General features: G+C 40.6%; 2 protein-coding genes across 5 annotated transcripts; one reads left to right on the forward strand and one right to left on the reverse strand.

The window, feature by feature from the left end:
* Positions 1-83: 83 nt before the first annotated feature.
* On the forward strand, positions 84-10,050 carry rbm45 (RNA binding motif protein 45). Of its 4 annotated transcripts, none has more exons than XM_037124678.1 (11): positions 84-457; positions 982-1,104; positions 1,528-1,654; positions 1,746-1,850; positions 2,755-2,925; positions 3,134-3,263; positions 3,890-3,983; positions 4,494-4,651; positions 4,895-4,970; positions 5,072-5,210; positions 6,243-6,802. In XM_037124678.1, exons 1-10 carry the CDS (start codon positions 182-184, stop codon positions 5,186-5,188), a joined length of 1,377 nt encoding a protein of 458 aa, XP_036980573.1. In that variant the 5' UTR covers positions 84-181; the 3' UTR covers positions 5,189-5,210; positions 6,243-6,802. The 4 variants fall into 4 exon arrangements, with proteins under 4 accessions (XP_036980573.1, XP_036980570.1, XP_036980572.1 ...); XM_037124675.1 differs by lacking the exon at positions 6,243-6,802 and adding an exon at positions 9,803-10,050 and having other exon boundaries at positions 85-457; positions 1,746-1,892; XM_037124677.1 differs by having other exon boundaries at positions 86-457; positions 1,746-1,853.
* zc3h15 (zinc finger CCCH-type containing 15) lies at positions 7,424-14,697 on the reverse strand. Its single transcript, XM_037124679.1, has 11 exons — positions 14,475-14,697; positions 11,727-11,828; positions 11,482-11,587; positions 11,190-11,342; positions 10,684-10,775; positions 10,057-10,239; positions 9,774-9,854; positions 9,573-9,635; positions 9,345-9,461; positions 8,688-8,823; positions 7,424-8,561 (listed from the first exon to the last, which is right to left on the reverse strand). Exons 1-11 carry the CDS (start codon positions 14,547-14,549, stop codon positions 8,356-8,358), a joined length of 1,314 nt encoding a protein of 437 aa, XP_036980574.1. The 5' UTR covers positions 14,550-14,697; the 3' UTR covers positions 7,424-8,355.
* Positions 14,698-17,380: the final 2,683 nt, after the last annotated feature.

The raw sequence follows: 17,380 nt of genomic DNA on the forward strand, positions 1-17,380 counted from the left end.
TTTTAAAAATTGCCACGCTTCACGACAAGTAGCCGTCTTTGGATCTCGTCGTCCTACCTCTTGTCAATTGCGATTTCCGAAGTTCCAAGTCGAAACAGGAAGTTCCTACGAGCACTTGAAGGCAGCAACAACGGCAGCACCAACGGCTTTCCGGCAGCAGTCTGTTGAGCCGAAAACAAAGATGGAGGAGTATCCTTCTAAACAAGCGATAGAAAACCTAGACGACCCTCCAAACAGTCGGCTTTTTGCGGTTACCAGCCGGTCCATAACTGAAGAGGAACTCCGGGAGAGTTTCTCTGTCTTCGGGGACATTCAGGGGGTTTGGGTGGTCAAAGACAAGCAGACGAAAGAGTCCAAAGGTATCTGCTATGTGAAGTTCGCTAAGTCTTCTCAGGCCTGTTTGGCCATGGAGGAGATGCACGGCAAAGTGCTGGTGGACGGGACCAAGCCCATTAAGGTAACACTAACTTACAGGTTTGATTACGTTTACTGTTAATATCACCAAAGTCTAAGTTAAATGTTAAAATACAAAAGACGTTAGGTCTGCTCAGGAGTTAGCTTGCTAGCATGCTACTTAGGGGGCGTTAACGTCAGCTACTCTGCCGGAATAGCGACGCCAGTATTTAAAGGGTCGGTCCGTGAAAATCTAAGGCTCAAAACAAACCAAAATTAACCCTTGAAAAAACTCATCAATTAGCTGTCTCTCCAGAAACTTTGTCTCAGTTGTCAAGGCTGATCCACTTTCCTCTCAAGCTACGCCCTTGTGATGAAACCACAAGGAATGTTGATTAGAACCAAATACCTTGAAACTATTTCTATAGATAGAAACTATTGGGAGAACATGTAGGTGAACTGACTCTTTTAGGAAGTGCCATTGAAGTGGAGCAAAGCTTTGTATGGTGGTGAAGAAAAAGACGTTTTAAAATCTATAATTTCGGAGTATCTTGTAACCATTTTTCCCTTCTCTTCTTGGTTGTGTAGGTGTTTATTGCCCAGTCACGGTCTTCAACAAGACACAGAGATGTTGAAGACGAAGAGCTGACCAGGATCTTTGTGATGATCCCCAAAACATTCACCGAGGATGACCTTAAAGAGACATTCAAAGTAATTTTACCAGGGCTGCAACTAACAGCCACAGCAATTGTTACGGTCTATTAATCTATCAGTTATTTCCCCAACTAATCGATTAGTGGTTTGATCTATAAAAGGTTAGAAAGTGATGAAAAACATCTATCAAAGTTTACATAGCCGAATATATCATCCTCAAACATCACATTTCCTCCACACGCCAAAGATTTTCACTTTATTGTCACAGAGGAAGAAGGAAACCAGAAGGTGTTCACATTTAAGAAGCCTGAATCAGAGAGATTTTACTTTTTTCTGACACAAAACTTGCTCAAACGTTAATATCTTCAACAGTTGGCAACTCATTTAATAGATGTAAGTAACATTAAATGCTAAATAACCAGTTTAGAAAGAATACAAATCCTGTAATTTCTGTCCGTTGCCTCTGTCTGACTGTATCAGGAGTACGGTGATATTGAATATTGCGTGATCATCAAGAATAAGACCACAGGGGAAAGTAAAGGACTGGGCTACGTTCGATACTACAAACCCTCTCAAGCTGCCATTGCCATAGAAAACTGTGACAAAGGTAAGCGAGTGTCCAGTATACTTACACCACTGCAGCAAAGTAGTCATGTACTGACTCAGAGCTGTCCCGTTGATGTTGGTGGTGTTATTAGCTTACAGGGCCATCCTGGCAGAACCTCGCACCAAGGCCTCGTCAACAGAAGACTACTCCGGGGGAGGAGCCAGAGTTGATTACATGGGCGGCGCCGGTGGTGGTGGTGGTAATAATGACGCAATGAACCAGTATGCTGTCCCTATGGGTACGCAGTTGTTTGACTACTTAATTCAGTGTTTCTTTTCTATTTACATCTGGATACCATTGTATCTCCTTGAAAAAACACTGGATATAAAGTCCTATTTTCAAGCCCATGATTGAGCCCCAGCATTTACGTCAAATCAGTATTTAACGTCAAACCTTTGATGTGTTGTAGGACTGTTCAGAACAAGTAACCAGTAGGTAGTCTTGAAGTGCAATCTGGAATTTAGTAGTGCCATGTAGCAATGATTTTATAAAATGGGTCCCTGTTTTCAGGGGAGTTTCTTGTTATTCCAATGATCTACAGGTGTCAGTAGCGTGCCAAGAAACACAGCAATGCACCAGCAAAGGCAGGGAAGATGACTGCTAGCAAGTAAATGTAGATATGGTTAATACATGTCACACTTCTTATTAAAGATAAGTGGCTTAAGACACAGCTGGTAAGCCATTTACTGTTACCGAGAACAAGCTGATTGACATTCCTTCTCAGTCATTGAGAAGGAATGTCGTGCAGAGGCAGAAGACAGGAGGGTGAGCGCTTCAGAGGAGACATGCCAGAAACGGGAGCAGGTGGTATATTGTTATCAGATTAGATGTCTGTCAGCCTGCTTACTTGATATTCAAATCAATTGTCAATTTATTTTTTTAGTTTTGAGTAGGATGTTAATAAAGGAAATGATGGTGAGGAGACAACTGGTTAGATAGGAAAGGTGAATAAGGGATGTTCACAGTCTCTGTTAGGACTCTTCTTTTTCAGTGACACGTAAACACTCAATTAAACTGGAAACGGTCTCTTTTTGAAGCTTTCTGATAGAGAGCTTTAGTCCACTCTGTTATTGACCCTGGTGTCCCCCTTCCTTCCACAGGAGACCCTGGCAACTACCAGACAATGGACTACCGCTCGGGCGACTTCACGCGGTGCCTGATGGTGTCGACACGAGCTGCACTTACCCAGGAGCAGATTTTTGCCCTGTTCGACCTCATTCCTGGCATGGAGTACTGCGAGCTGCAGAGAGATGCTTATGGAATGAGTAAAGGTGAGTCATTAAACACAAAGTGTAGCTTCACTCATCCAGAGAAACTTTGATTTGAACATAGGTACAAGAAAAACAAAATAAGTAAAGTAGTTCTAACTGTTTGTAATTTATCTAGTCTATGTTAATGTGTTGCAACTGGTCGTTTCTGGACTTTAAACTTTAAAAGTATTCTGCTTGAGACTCATCCTGTTCTGTCTTGTGCCCTCAGGTCATGCTCTGATCCGCTACAGTAATCTTGGATCAGCGCTTTATGCCAAAGAAAAGCTAAATGGCTTTGAATATCCACCCGGCAACAGACTGGCAGTCAATTTTGTTGATGACGGGGAAGACCGCAGCAGGTACACACACACGACTGTACAGCATATACTTGATACACAAAGCCTGTACACACTTCAGAAGGGTCACACAGCAGAAATGCCCTTTAAAGTTAATATATACATACATTAATTAAAAAACTGGGACCAAAATGCCACTGGTAATTAATAGTAACCTTCTCTAGAAGTCTTCTGGGTCACCTTCTATTTGTTAAATATTCACGGTTGAATGTGACAATTACCCCCTGTGGGCCACAGTGACCGGGTAGTTGTTTTCCCTGTCGAAGGAAAAAAAGGATCATCAAGTCTCTGTGTAGTAAACAGAGAAACACGTAGTCTGATGCAGTAAAAGTTGTTGGCGCCACATAATTGAGACTTGGAGGATTACCTGCCATGAAACACTGTGTTCAACAAAGCATTGTTGAAAAGCAGCCTGGGCAGGATCAGGGTGTGGTCACAAAATGTCACTATCTCTATACTCATGTCACAACTTGAGTTCTTGTTTACTACTGTGTGTACAAGTACTACGTGAAAGTACCCTACAAGGTTTAAAATGACCAAAAAATAATCTACTCAAAGTGATTTTGATTAGAAATATAAGAAAAGCTTTGAAGATCAGCTTGAAACGGTCCGTGTGTTTCTGTGTGTAGTCCTGCGGGTCGGATGGCGATGCAGTTTGTTGCGGCCCAGATGATGTCTGCAGTGTGGAACGGACCCTCCACCAGCCAAGTAATGAAACCTACTGTGAGTACATTAAGTCAGTGCCTGATTTATGATGTGTCAGCTCACTCTCCCCTTTATCTTGTTATTTTACCACTTTTGCTGTAGCCACTGTTTTCCTCCCAAATTGATAATATTTCAGCAAAATATCAGAACTATGATCAACTAATCTTCATCTAGAAAACTGCCAGAAACAAGTAATGTTCGTGAGTTCTGTTGTTCTAGATTTACAGTTTTTTTTTTACTGTGGTCTCACATTAAAGAGATGATGAATCATCATAACTACTCCTTTAGTAAATACCAACTCAAGGTTAATTACTCTCCTGGGTAATTATGCCTCCAGGCCTCCTCTGCCACCTGTGACACTTGATGAAATAATCTATGTAATAAAATTTTGCAAATTACACATAATTGAAGACGCCAAACCTGGCAGCTGATGTTCATAATCATAATACAACATGTGACCTATCAGTCAGCGGCAGGTGGTTTCAAATGTTTTAGCTCATGCTGGGTGTGTTTGTCGGTATCCACCAGGGCTTCTCCTCAATCGCCCCCATGTCCCGAATTCAGACAGACATCAACCTGCCCCCTCTGAAGAAGCTCGCTCCGCCCGACAGCAAGGCGAAGGAGCGCTTGTTTGTTGTGTTCAGCCCCTCGCCGCTGCCCCCAGATGTGCTGGAGGATGTTTTCTGGTAAGTGCCCCATGCGTTGACTCATAATTCTTACATTGTTCCATAACTGTCACAAATTGCATAAAGCAATGAGCATACAGTGAAAATAATGGTCCATTTCCCAGAAGGTCGGAGGTTCAATTGACGACAGCTCTAAGCTATCATGTAATGTCGCTGTGTTAATGATGATGACGATCCAGACAATCAGCTTCATCAAAAGGTTCATGTTGTACAACCAAATATTGTCTGTCTGTGTCTCTGTAGTCGCTTTGGTTCCCTTATTGAGGTCCATTTGGTTCCTGGGAGGAAGGTCGGATACATGAAGTATGCAGAAAAACAGGTGACTCTAAACCTCCACGTTTAAAACCAAATCATGTATTTCCCCCGCGTTACATTTTACCTTTTAATCAATGTGTGTTCATTTCTCTCGCTCTCTCTCAGTGTGCAGATGAGGCCATGGCGGTTCTCCACGGTCGGGTCGTCAACGGCGTAAAGATGAAGGTGATGCTGGCTGATCCTCCCAGAGAGGAATCTCACAAACGTCTCCGAACCTACTAGGACCACGAAACAGAAATGACCGGTAAGTACAAGTACAAATACAAATATCTGCTGCAGGGAACACCAGTGTTAATAACTAGACAAAAGGGTACCAATATATTTTGGTCACATTGTATTATCTACTGTATACTATGAATAAAGTAAACACACAACAGAAAAGGCACATTTCTCAGAGTGTTGAGTCGGAAAATATGTTTGAGGTCGATGTGTCAACGATCATAATGAAACAGAAGTCAGCCAAGTTTAATTTAGCATATGAAAGGTGGGCTAACACTTCATTTTACAGGGCCGCAAATGTCATGGTGAGTAGGTGGTGATTACCAAGTAACATTTGAAAATTGCACATTTCATTTATATTTATTGAAAATTAACCTGGTGTTATTTAATATTGATCTTCTGCTGTTTTACAATAAGCAGTTAATAAACAGCTGGTAGTTTCTTTAATGCATTTCCAGGAAGTGGCCGAATGGTTTCTGCATAAAGCCTGTGTATGAAACGTTTGTCTCCCCCGTGTGGCAGTTCCATACTCCTGCTGAACATCACAGTTTTTTTGTTTTTTTTTATCCAACTATTTTCCTTCTTCTCCTTAGCAGGTCAGTAAATTAAGCTTTAGTTTCTTATTAGTTTCTGCCCAACCTCTGCAGCTCCTCTGCAGTATGATCGTTTCAAATATGTAACTTGGTCATTTCCACCTGCTTACCATGAAGCTTATGGAGCTGGAAAAAGAAGTGTCACCAAATCATTTCGAAACATAATCTGAACACAGACTCACAATAACTGTGCATTTTCTGTTTGTGTCACATAGATATGATATAAAACATGAGGCAGGGTGATAGATGTGTGTTATTACATAAAACACAATCTAGAATAGCAAACATGGTTAACCCGTGTAGACTGTGTGTGAGAGCGTGTCCCATCTTGACATGTCCGCCTGCAGTCTGCCATATTGCTGTAAATCTGTTTGTTGGCATTTTTGAGGAAAGTTCTTCGTAGGCTGACAAGATGTCTGATGTTTCTCCTCCTGTGAATAACACTGCAGCTTCTTGTTCCCTAGGCGACTGTTGTCATGACACAATGACACCTGACCTGACAGACCGACCGACATCAAGACCATCTCCCGACCTCTGACACGACCTTTAACACCTGTCTGACCTTACCTCTGGCCAGTGACCTTGCTGTGACTCACTCATATAACATGGTAGCATCTTACTACAATGGAGTCTTTATCATTATAGTCTGTGAACAACGACAATGTTAATATGTGTAGCTGTGCTCAGTGTCACGCTTCCTTTATTTATATTATTTTAAAATCCTGGGACTGCTTTTAGCTCGTGCCAGATAGACTAACCAATGTACAACTACAGCAGTAGGTCACCGTGATTCATCAACATACTGCTGGTGAAGAATTTAAGTTAAAGTATCAAGTACAGAGAGCAGGAACCTGTTAAGCTAGAAAACAGGATTTGTAAAGCTGGATTGAGACAGTTGTAACAGATCTGATCGTTACTTTTTTTTCCTGCCCTGTATTTTAATGTTGAGCATAGTTCAAAATCCTTTTTTCAAAATGTGAACTTTTTTTGTCTCAGTAAAATTAAACATCGGTTGAACACACCATTCTTTCTGTCTTGTCTCTTCTTTTGAAGCTTTCTAACAAGTAACAGTTGACGCTTATGGTTAACGGTCTTATAAAGACAAGTTGCGCCGTCTGGCCTGAATCTTACTTGTTTTCTGAAAGTCATTCTGCTATTTTACTTTGATCTGTCAGATTTTATTCCATGTCCTAATTCAACCAAAAAGTGGAAAAAAATATTAGGACAAATTTGCAAAATAGACTCGCATAAAAAACCTAGTTGTTTCAGGGAAACAAATTGTTTTAAACAAAAAGATATAGAGTTGAATCAGACACATAACAAGTCTGTCAAATCACAAATTTGAGAAACAATTTTTTTCAATAATCAGGTTAAAAAATCTGATCTGGTTCAGCAACATCGACATCAACTGCTCACCAAACCTCCCTTGGTAGGTACGAGTGTGTGCCAGTTGATGTGCTGATGTCTTACTTTAATTTGTCAAGATTTAAATGTTTACTAGTAATTCTCTTCTTCTCTGCACCGTGAGAGAATTTGATTAGTAAAGTTAGAGCTGGGGAACTGAACAATGAGAGCAGAGCTTGAGATTATCAATTCACGTGATGCTTTCCCTGTTGACATTCATCATCAAACAAGAGACGCACACTGGATGTACAGTATTTTTTTATTTCTTAAGGAGGCAACTCGAGAACATTATTTACAATACTGGGCTGATAATGGGACCATTTGGTTTCCCCTCCTGTGCTTCATTACAGCACTAATCAGATCTGAGAAACAGGGTTGACATCTTAGAGGCGACTTTTCCTTCAAAACGTTACATGAAATTTCCATAACAAGAATTTTCAACAGGGCATTCAGTTCAGATAAATGATATGGACCTGCGGAGGGAAAACAATCTTAACCCAGAAAAATGAAAGTGCATCCTCACACTACAGCTTTGATTTTGGTATGAGAGCTGATGAAGATATGAACAGATTCAGTTTCTTACAACAGAATCGCTCCTGTTCATTTTTCACGTAACCTGTACAGTTTAACAGCTCTGTCAAACATCCATCGATCATTTATTTAAGTCTTATCTCACAGTACAATCTCACTTATAGTGCTTTTTTTTTTTAAGTCTGTACATTGTCTCTCAATTCAATATTTAACTGATCATATAGAGAAGCACCTGGAGCCTAATTAATTTTAAAAAAAGGAATTTGCAGTTTTGATGTCATGCAACAACAAGTGCACAACAACCGCTGCCCGATTCTCTTGAGATGGAAATTCTGACACATTCATGAGGAGTTGGCCCTGATTAACCCTAATTGGCCCTGCTGTGGAAATCTGGACACCCGATGGACAGAAAGCTGAGGACATGGTGGGCTGCGAGAGGGGTGATACAGAAACAGAGGGGGCAGAGACAGGCAGTGATGTCATGATATAATCAGGCTTTATTACCGGAGTCTCTGAAATTTAAAATCGTTCAAACATCTGGTCTCTTTGTTGTTTAGCTCCATGCATCCATCAGTCCATCCCTTTGTCACTTAGTCCGTCCTAACTTCCACCTCACGCTCCCTCCCTCTCACGCGCTCCCCCTCAGTCCTCCAGCGCCAGTGTGTTGAGCTCCTCATCGAGCTCCTCAAGATCTTCTCCCGTGAACAGGTTCTCGTCCACTGGAACCTCCTCCGCCGCCACCTCGTCGTCTTCATCCCCTCCCCCGTCCTCTCCGTCCTCCTCGCCTCCCTCCGCTCCCGAAAGCCCGTTGGCCTCAGCGCCACCGCACGCTCCGTTCAGCTGCTCCTCTGTAGAGGCGAAGAGAATGTTTTATTAATGTTCTGCTTTTTATTTGTGCATCATTATTTCTGCTTTAGTGTTTTTCTTTAAACAAGATGTATTGACTAGTGGTGAAGCCGACTCATTTTTCTTACCGTCGTCTGTTACTTTCGGCTGAGTTTTCTTTCGAGACGTGAATCGGTCCATGGCTGCGACGGTAATGCCTTCGTGGTCAACTTCTTGTGGAACAAATCGGGATAAGTCGATGTCCTGGACTTCTGTTGTATTAATCTGAAATGAAAGTTGTGAATAAGGTTTAAATAGGAGTCTGAAACAAGACAGATAGTAAATAATAATCTGGGGAAACCAGAGTTCAGAATTAAGGGACAAAATGCTAAAATTGTTAAAGTTAAGATGAACGAAAAATGTTTTCTTGCTGCCTTAAACTTGTTACTCGTTAATTAGGAAACTTTGTTCAGATTATTTCAACACGTCATGTATAAATGTAAACCTTTCACGCCTGCAGATAACTGCCTGACAACAGTGACCTCACAGCAAAACAAAAATAACTCAGGGAAACACAGTCTGCATCACACAGACTCTTCTACTGCAGATATTTTGTGCCAACAATGCAAACTCTATCAGACACCAAACAACGCTGACAGCAGTTATTGTGCTGAGACATCTTTCTTCAGGAGAGAGGACCTGACAGCACAAATCAATACAAAGTCACACAAAGGTAAATTAAATTGACTAGAGGAGGGCAGGATCTGCACAGAGAGCAGAGTCTCACAAATCTGTGACCGTGTTACCTCTTCCTTATATTCTTCCTCCTCCTCGTTATTGTTGGCATATCGAGTGTCATCGGCTTCATCGTCGTCGTCGTCAATCAAATCTGGACGGAACTCGAACACCTCGCGGCCGCTCACCTACAGATACATGGGATTTATTTACAGCTCTATCACTGTGGAAATGTCTGAAACACTCAGTAAAACAAGACAAATCATAAAGCCAACAATGAAATATAAAAAGACACTCACTAGTGCTTTTCCAGCCCTGAAGTCAGCCTTCTTCTTCTCCATCTCCTCCTTCGCTTTGTCCACCTATCAATTTAAAAGTGTAGAAAAAGTGAGATTTAGTCGTGTAACAATAACTGCACGTCCTGAATCATCAGAAGATGTAATTTCCACAGGAACATGTGACAAACGGATGCTAATGAAAATGACTGAAGATGTTCCAACCTTCTCCTGCCTTTTCCTCTTCTTCCAAGCCAGGAAAGTCTCCAAGGTGATCCGAGTGACATCAGCACCCAGAGCGGCGCGCTGCAGGGACAGAGACAGACATCAGGATGAGCAGAGTACAGACAGCGTCCAGGGTTACATCAGACACATGGCGTACTTAAGGAGCCTCATCAGCCCTTTGTGGAGGTCCCTCCATCCCATCATATCTGAGGATCCAATCTGGCTGTGTCACATTTGATTTGTTTATCAAATCACAAATCTGAGACTCTGCATCCCTCCTCACCTCATTTTCTATCAGTTCCTCCAGCGAGATTTCGTCCTCTTTCTCCTCCTTCTTCTTGTCTTTTTTCAGTACAAAGCCTGGCGGCAGAGCGTGTCGGTACATACAGGTGTCGGCGCCGCCCGGACACACCCAGAACCAGCCGTACTTATTATTCTCTATGGCGTCCAGGAAGTACTTGCATACCTGCAGCAGACACAACACAACAGAGAAGATAATGTGAGAGAGGAAACAGGGGAAACAGACACCATCTTGTGTTAGTAATGTATTTACCTGGATGAATTTGAACTTTGAGTGTCGTGTGGGTCCAAATGTTTGGGGACAAACACACACACATACTACAGCCCAAACCTAGTCCATGGAAGCCCTTGTAGACTTAATTCCCCTTGGATTTGGTTTCTCCCCAGTCTCTTCATCATCTTCTTGACTTCTACATTTCTCTCTCTCTCTCGTCTCATTTACTTCTGATACATGTCTAGGAAAAGACTTATTTGCTCTGCCCCAAGATTCTTTAGTCAAGACCGAAAAACAACCAATTTGCATCCCTCAAAGTTTTTTTGAAAACAAATGTTATTTATCAACCATCAGTCGCTGGCCTGTCTTCATTATTCATCCACCGAGAAGACTTACAATTTGTGTTTTGGCTTTTTTCTTCTCGGCCTCTCCGTGTTTTTTGTTGACGACCTCCTCCAGCTTCTTTTCATCCCAGTTGTCCATGGTGTCTGAACGGAACATTACAGGCCACATGTTCATTAACACAAAGTCTTCTCCAATAACTAAAACCCAATGACAGACTCAATAACTAAAACAGTTCACCCTAATTAAGCTTATATGTTTAACACTGTAGCCGTGCAACTATGAATCTGCATTTAGTGAGGAGGCCTCATCAGCAGGATGTGAGACTCTTGGAGCTGGCAGGGAGTATGAATTTAAAGTTTCAGGTGTTTAAAAACCATCTCTACCTCATTCACACATAATTCTGAATCCATTAGGTAGTTTCAAATTTAAGCTGAACCTCTATTTATTACTGTTTATATACTGTATATAGTCTAAATTGCAATGAGGAAAAAATGATGACATCAATTAGCACTATACTGTATTCTAACATATCCTGGTCACCTTCACCACACACTCACCTTTCTCCAGCTCTTCATCTCTTTCGTCCACGTAGACGCTCCTCTTCTCACATTTCCTCTCCATTGACAAATCGTGGCTGAACTTGCACTTGTCACCTTTAGTACACTGGCCCTGCTTGAAGAATGCACACAGCACTGACTTTGGGTCAACACCTGCCGAAAACAGAGAAGAGTGAACAATTATTTATCTTACGTTGGTCAATTTTAAAGAACACAAACACAAGGACAACCAGCGGAAACAAAAGACTGGAAAAGTTATGATCATTTCATCTTCTGGCGGTTGGCTGGTTACCTTTGCTGACTTTCTGGGCAGCGACTACCGGTTTAAACAGCTCGTTGAGTTCATCCAACTCCTTCTTCTTATCGACCTTCTTACCGGTCTCACCCGCAGCAGCAGCCTACAAACACAAACAAACACAGTAATTTAAATATATTCACAGGTGTCTGATGCAATTAAATCAGCTCACAATAGTTTGAATAAGTCATATAATTAGTTGTACATATCTGAGCAGATAGAGCCGTATATGTACCACTAACCTGTTTGGCACTTTGCTGTCCATATTTGACTTGCTGGGTGACGTTCTTGATGAACTTTTGCTGCTTGGCCCCTTTCTTGTTCTTCAAGCCGAATGTCTTGTCCTAGAAAAAACATGAACGATTTTGTTTCTGCTTACACAATTCTTTTTAAAAAGCGCTGCGCCACAATTCAGACATTCACGGCACATTCTGACATTCAGATTGCGGCCAGGATTTTAGATGACTCAGCTCCTCGAGTGTGACATGCAATTAATCTGGTTATCACAAAGTATAGGGGTCATAAAATAAACACAATGCAGCTGTTTTCACTGGTTATATTAAAACCAACATGTGGACATGATAGTGGTTAATAAATGATTTCTGGGAAACTCACAATGTGATTTGAGCAACACAAAGCTCCCAGGAGCAAAACACACACACCACATGAAAGATTAATTATGTTACATTGCTTTAATCTGTCTACAACCACTGGGTCAACAACAATCGGTCTCAGCAATAGTCTGAGTCTGTTTAGGAGGAGAGAGCTGCAATAAATCAGACGTGACAACTCCTTCCCCTGTGGATTTGTCTGGAATCACTGCTGATGATTATACAAGACGAATGCTTTCCAAATCCGTTTTTAATTTAGCAAAACTACTGACAGACTCTTGCTGGTGCACATTGTGTTAACATTTAGAGAAGTTTTCAGAGACAGACTGCTGTTAAAACTGAAGGATCGTTGGTGTGACATAGCAACGCATTAAGAGCTTTTATGGAATTATATTCAGCCACGAATTAAAATGTCACACAGTGGAACCACATGGCTCACGTGAATTCTCATTAGTTACTGGACAACAATGGAGGTGAGGGCTGAACTATTAATGTAAATATTGTTCACAATATGTTGAGAGCTACAAAACAGATCCTAACAGTCATGTTCTCCATACGTAAGGGAACATGGCTTGTTTGGTACAGACCCAACAAAAATCAAATCATCACTGTTGTATGTCCTTGGAAAGAAAATGGAATATATCACAATACAATTTGTTTTTGCATATCATCTACCTCTAATGACTTCAGAGAGGCTAAGTCTCACCCTTCCGGTGTTCCCTGTGTTCCTAATTTCGGGAGACGAGACTAATACATTTTGGATCCCTTCAACTAAAGAGATAATTCTGCAAGATAGTCTACGTTTGTAGTAAAGAGAGTAAAATTTTATGTAGTTTTGTGTGAAACCGCTCAGTGAACTACATTGTTTTGTTCAATATGTCACCAAAAAGTATTTAAAAATGTGAAAAAAAACAACCAACAAATCTAGCCGTATTGACAACTGCAGCTATGTGGAAGGAGAGTTAATCAGTTTTATGGGCTGCTAATATACAGAACAAACTGAGTTAAGTTAGACAACGGCACTTACTTGACTGTTAAAGTTGAAGAATTATCTTTAAAGTTGAGAAACAAAACTGTAATTCATGACACAAATCAAAACAGGATCAAAAACTTGGCTGTATGTCCCAATTTACCACTAAACGTATTTGTTTTGAAATCATGTCGGTCCAACAGAAGAGTCCTGACTTTGTCTCTCTATAGCACAGAAAAATAATCTATAACAGGTTTTGTAAAGGTTGTCAGAAGAGTTGCTGCTAATACTTTTAGATATCACAAGTTTAAACCAATACAATATATGATACAGTCTAAAATCAGATTTTCAAGCCAGGCACATCTTGTACTTTCATTTCTCTATTTGCAGCAGTGTAGAAAGAAGTATAAAGTATTTTTATTCTAATACTAATAATGGAGTTTAAATAGATTACACATTAGTCACAGAATCAACTCAGAGTTAATTTCAGTATTTTCATGCAAGTTTTCTGTAGACAAACAGATCAGAGTTAACATACAAAGTGCCATCACACCAACTCCCTCAGCAAACACTTCCTGTTGTCAAATTAAGACAGGTGACTCTGACATTAGGGGCAGGTGAGTCACATAACCTGAAGATAAACTCTTTGGACTAAGTGCCAGAAGGTAACAAACCATCTGGCACATTAACACGTTGCAGTACAATATGTGACTGTATGTTCAGCAGCAGAAGGCGGCTAATGCTAACAAGCCGGTGATGACTGCTGACAGAAAGATACAGAAGTTCACTGGTTGGTAGAGTCAACATCGGTATCACCAACGCTCAAATAAACTAAAAATTGTTTAACTTTTATTCTCTATTAGCCGGGGTCAGATCCGGAACCTCTCATGTCCAGTTGGGCCGACCAGTACCAGTTAGCAGGCCCGCCGTGATGCCCGCTCATACATACAAAAAAAGATAAACGTTGTAACCAATAATACAATGCATTAAAATGGGTGTTATGTTGCGGCTCCTGGTTTTAGCTGCTACATTTAGGGACATATTTCGACATTTCTAGAAGGATTGTGAACTCTTCCAGCGGCGGCACGGCCCTGCTAGCACTCTGACCGCCTCACATACAGTGCATTTGTCAAACTGAGCAGCTAGCTTCCTGACAGCTGCTCAACTCGCTTTAACATTGAACTACAGATATCAATGTTTTTGTCAGGAGGACGCTAAATTAATCAAAGTTTCTACTAGACAGTTAGGTAACGCTGACATGTACCCAGAGGCCAGTGTAACTTGTTGGCACTCATGTTAGCTCCGGTTAGCATTAACGTTAGACCAACAGCCGACAGCGCGTGCGATAACGGTACATTAGCTTGACAGCTAACGCTAACCACCGACAAGCTAACTCGCGTTGGTTTTACCTCAATAATCTTCTCTTTCTTCTTCTCTTGAGTTTTTTTACTCCCCGCGGGCTGGGCGGGTTTCTTCGGAGGCATGTTGGCTCAGGTGGAGCTGTGAAAATAAAACGCGTACAGCCGAGTAATATTTATTAAATGGGGTGTTTCGGCTGGGGAACTCAGCTCCACATTACCCAGTTGTTGCTAGCACAGCAGCACAGCAACGGCGCTAGGCCACATGTGAATTGTTGATGGTCCGTGACGTCATTACGCGCCCCGAGATGCATGATGGGTACAGTAGTTTACAGTTACAAATTATCCAGCTGACAAAAACCAACTAGATCAGAGATTAAAACTACATCTATTCCTTGGAATAGGCTCAAAGAAATCCTAGAGTAATAAGTTTTATAGTCATAAATCATTTGCTTTTACAAATAAATGTACGTTTTCGTTTTATTTGAATGTATTTTCCCACCAATAATATTAGTAATTTCTATTTCTCCATTCACTTTGCTACTTTTATTTCATTTAATTTTCTCTACAGTATTTTGTTACATAGCATTTTGTCAACATTTAACTCAACAAAAGTGTATTTTAGGCTAAAATCTCTTATAACATGCCAATAATACGGTCACACAGAGCACAAACAATTACAGGATTTTATAAAAAAAAACAAACAAGAAATATCGTAGATTTATGTGAAACACTTCTATTCTATTCTGTTCTGTTGGGAAATAATCTTGTATATGACCAATGCCAGAGAAGGACTCTCAATATTATAATATATGCTCCTGTATTTTGATTCATAATAGTATATTTTTATCATATATTTATTTATTTTGCATGGTAAAACAAAACAGCAGGGATGCAGCTACAAAAGAAAAGAAGCTGACTGTGCAGGTGAGATAAAGAAAACCCCTGGAGAGGCTTATAGAATATGAGGGATCTCACCTCAATGCACATTACGAACAGATATGATAGTCGTGTGATCCACAAAAATAAGCACGAGGTAAACACGGGATCAAAAAGCAAGCATACATAAAACAGCAGTGATATTACACAAATAAAATAATCCTGAGATTATATTTGTAATCCTTTAAATAAGTAAACTGGATTGTTATTTGAATATAACTTTTTCATCGCTGTGCCCCCTGATATCCAACAGAGAACTGGAAGAGCCGACATAGAGAATTAGTAGATGTAAACATTTAGTATGTTTTGTATGATTATAAAAGGATCCACATTAGAAGCACGTAGATGTTCCTCTAGTCTCACTGCGGTCCTGAACATCATAATGAAACACAGACAACTATTTATAGGAAAAGAATAAACCAGGATCATTAAAATATTACAGACAAAAAGATCCAACTTAACGTAACACACATAAAAAAGCGAAGCATGCTGGTGCAAAACTGTGAAAAATTAAAAAACAAGTTTGTGTCTATCTGTGTTAAATATTTATTGGATCCTGAGCTGGTTGCTGAGAGAAGCTGATGGTTAAATAGATCAAGTAGGTATCTCCCAAAATAATATTTCAATATATGAGGTATGGGTTAATTAAGTTATAATGAGAAGTTATTTAATGCTTCCGATGATAAAAATGAAAATAAAAAAAAACTTTCTTTGCAGTTTTAGTATTTGACCACCAGGTGGCAGTGTTGCAGTATCTGCCAGTTGAGGAGAAAAGTAACAGATGAGAGAAGAACTGGTCAGTTTAGTTATGACCAAAATTCCAGCATATATCCTGAGAGAATAGTATTGATATCAATGCACCTGAATGTAAGTTCTGGATCAATAGGAACTCTCCGGTATATATATTGGTAAAAATCTTCAACTAAACAGTTTTCTTGAGATGTCAGTTCTGTGGAGTAACGAGTATCTGATCATTACATTTGGTTTTCTGCAGACACAAGGTGATAAAATCAGAACCGCTGCCAGGTTTCATTAACATTATAACATTTATTTTGTTTGACTCATGCTGCGGCGTTGCTCCTGCAGCAACTGAATGATTAAGACAAGCCTGTCCAAAAATCATGGAGTGGGAAGAGAGAGAGAGAGACAGAGAAGCTAAAAATGGCAAATTTCAAAGTCCAAGGTGACCAGATGAAGTTTATACAAAAAACAGTATTAAGAAAAGTCAGTGTGGTGCAGAAACTGGTGTTCCCTCGTGCAGCTCCTCATACAAAGAAATCACCAGGGGGGAAAATATGTGTTGCTATGAAAGGTGGTTTACAAATAATCATCTATAATTGTTGGTATAAAAGAGGCTGTTACAGAGCCACCATCTGGCGAGTGGGCATATGCCTGTTTTATTAGCATTTTGCCTCCATTTAATAGTTTGATTATATAGACCGTTGGTCAATTAAGACACCCCTGGTCTGACTTTTACTGCCTGAGTATTGGATGAATTTTTTAGCCCTGTGTGTGGAGCTTGTGTTCTCTCTGAACTCTGAAAGTGCTTTGGGGAGTAAATTAAGGCAAAGCAGAAAAATGAAGAAGAGCAACAGTCTCTGCTACAGCAGAGCTGCAGTCCTTCGAGTTTGATCTCCTGCTAAGAAGAGAAAACCCCCCCTTTTTTTTTTTATCTTGTAACCAGAAGTGTGCGACCGTGTCATGGCTGCAGGGCGCGGAGCCAACCAGCAGCAGTGTTACCGCTTCAGCTGCTGATTCAACTTGATTGAATTAGATTTCACTTAACTTACTAATGTGATTTCATTTGGCACATTTGACACGTGTGGCCTTCATCCACATCCTGTCTCGGTTCATCGGCCAGTTCACTTTTTGGGATGTCTGTTTGTGTGTGTGTGTGTGTGTGTGTGTGTCGTACAGCAAACCACAGCCAAAATGGGTCACACACGCCTGCTCCTTCTGGGTTCTCATTTACTCTAGTGTGTTTTAATGAGCCTTAGTTTTAAGGGACAACATTTACT

Source organism: Acanthopagrus latus, chromosome 15, assembly GCF_904848185.1.
Source record: "Acanthopagrus latus isolate v.2019 chromosome 15, fAcaLat1.1, whole genome shotgun sequence".
NCBI lineage: Eukaryota > Metazoa > Chordata > Actinopteri > Spariformes > Sparidae > Acanthopagrus > Acanthopagrus latus.

What these genes read in the sequence shown, in the direction of transcription:
- zc3h15 (XM_037124679.1), bottom strand. Translation starts at nt 14,549, where the DNA reads ATGCCTCCGAAGAAACCCGCCCAGCCCGCGGGGAGTAAAAAAACTCAA. An exon ending in AGATGAAGAGCTGGAGAAAG is followed by an intron (nt 10,776 to 11,189) that starts GTGAGTGTGTGG and finishes TGTTCCGTTCAG; the next exon opens with ACACCATGGACAACTGGGAT. An exon ending in AGGAAGAATATAAGGAAGAG is followed by an intron (nt 8,824 to 9,344) that starts GTAACACGGTCA and finishes CTTTCATTTCAG; the next exon opens with ATTAATACAACAGAAGTCCA.
- rbm45 (XM_037124675.1), top strand. Translation starts at nt 182, where the DNA reads ATGGAGGAGTATCCTTCTAAACAAGCGATAGAAAACCTAGACGACCCT. An exon ending in CATAGAAAACTGTGACAAAG is followed by an intron (nt 1,655 to 1,745) that starts GTAAGCGAGTGT and finishes TGGTGTTATTAG; the next exon opens with CTTACAGGGCCATCCTGGCA. An exon ending in GACGGGGAAGACCGCAGCAG is followed by an intron (nt 3,264 to 3,889) that starts GTACACACACAC and finishes TTCTGTGTGTAG; the next exon opens with TCCTGCGGGTCGGATGGCGA.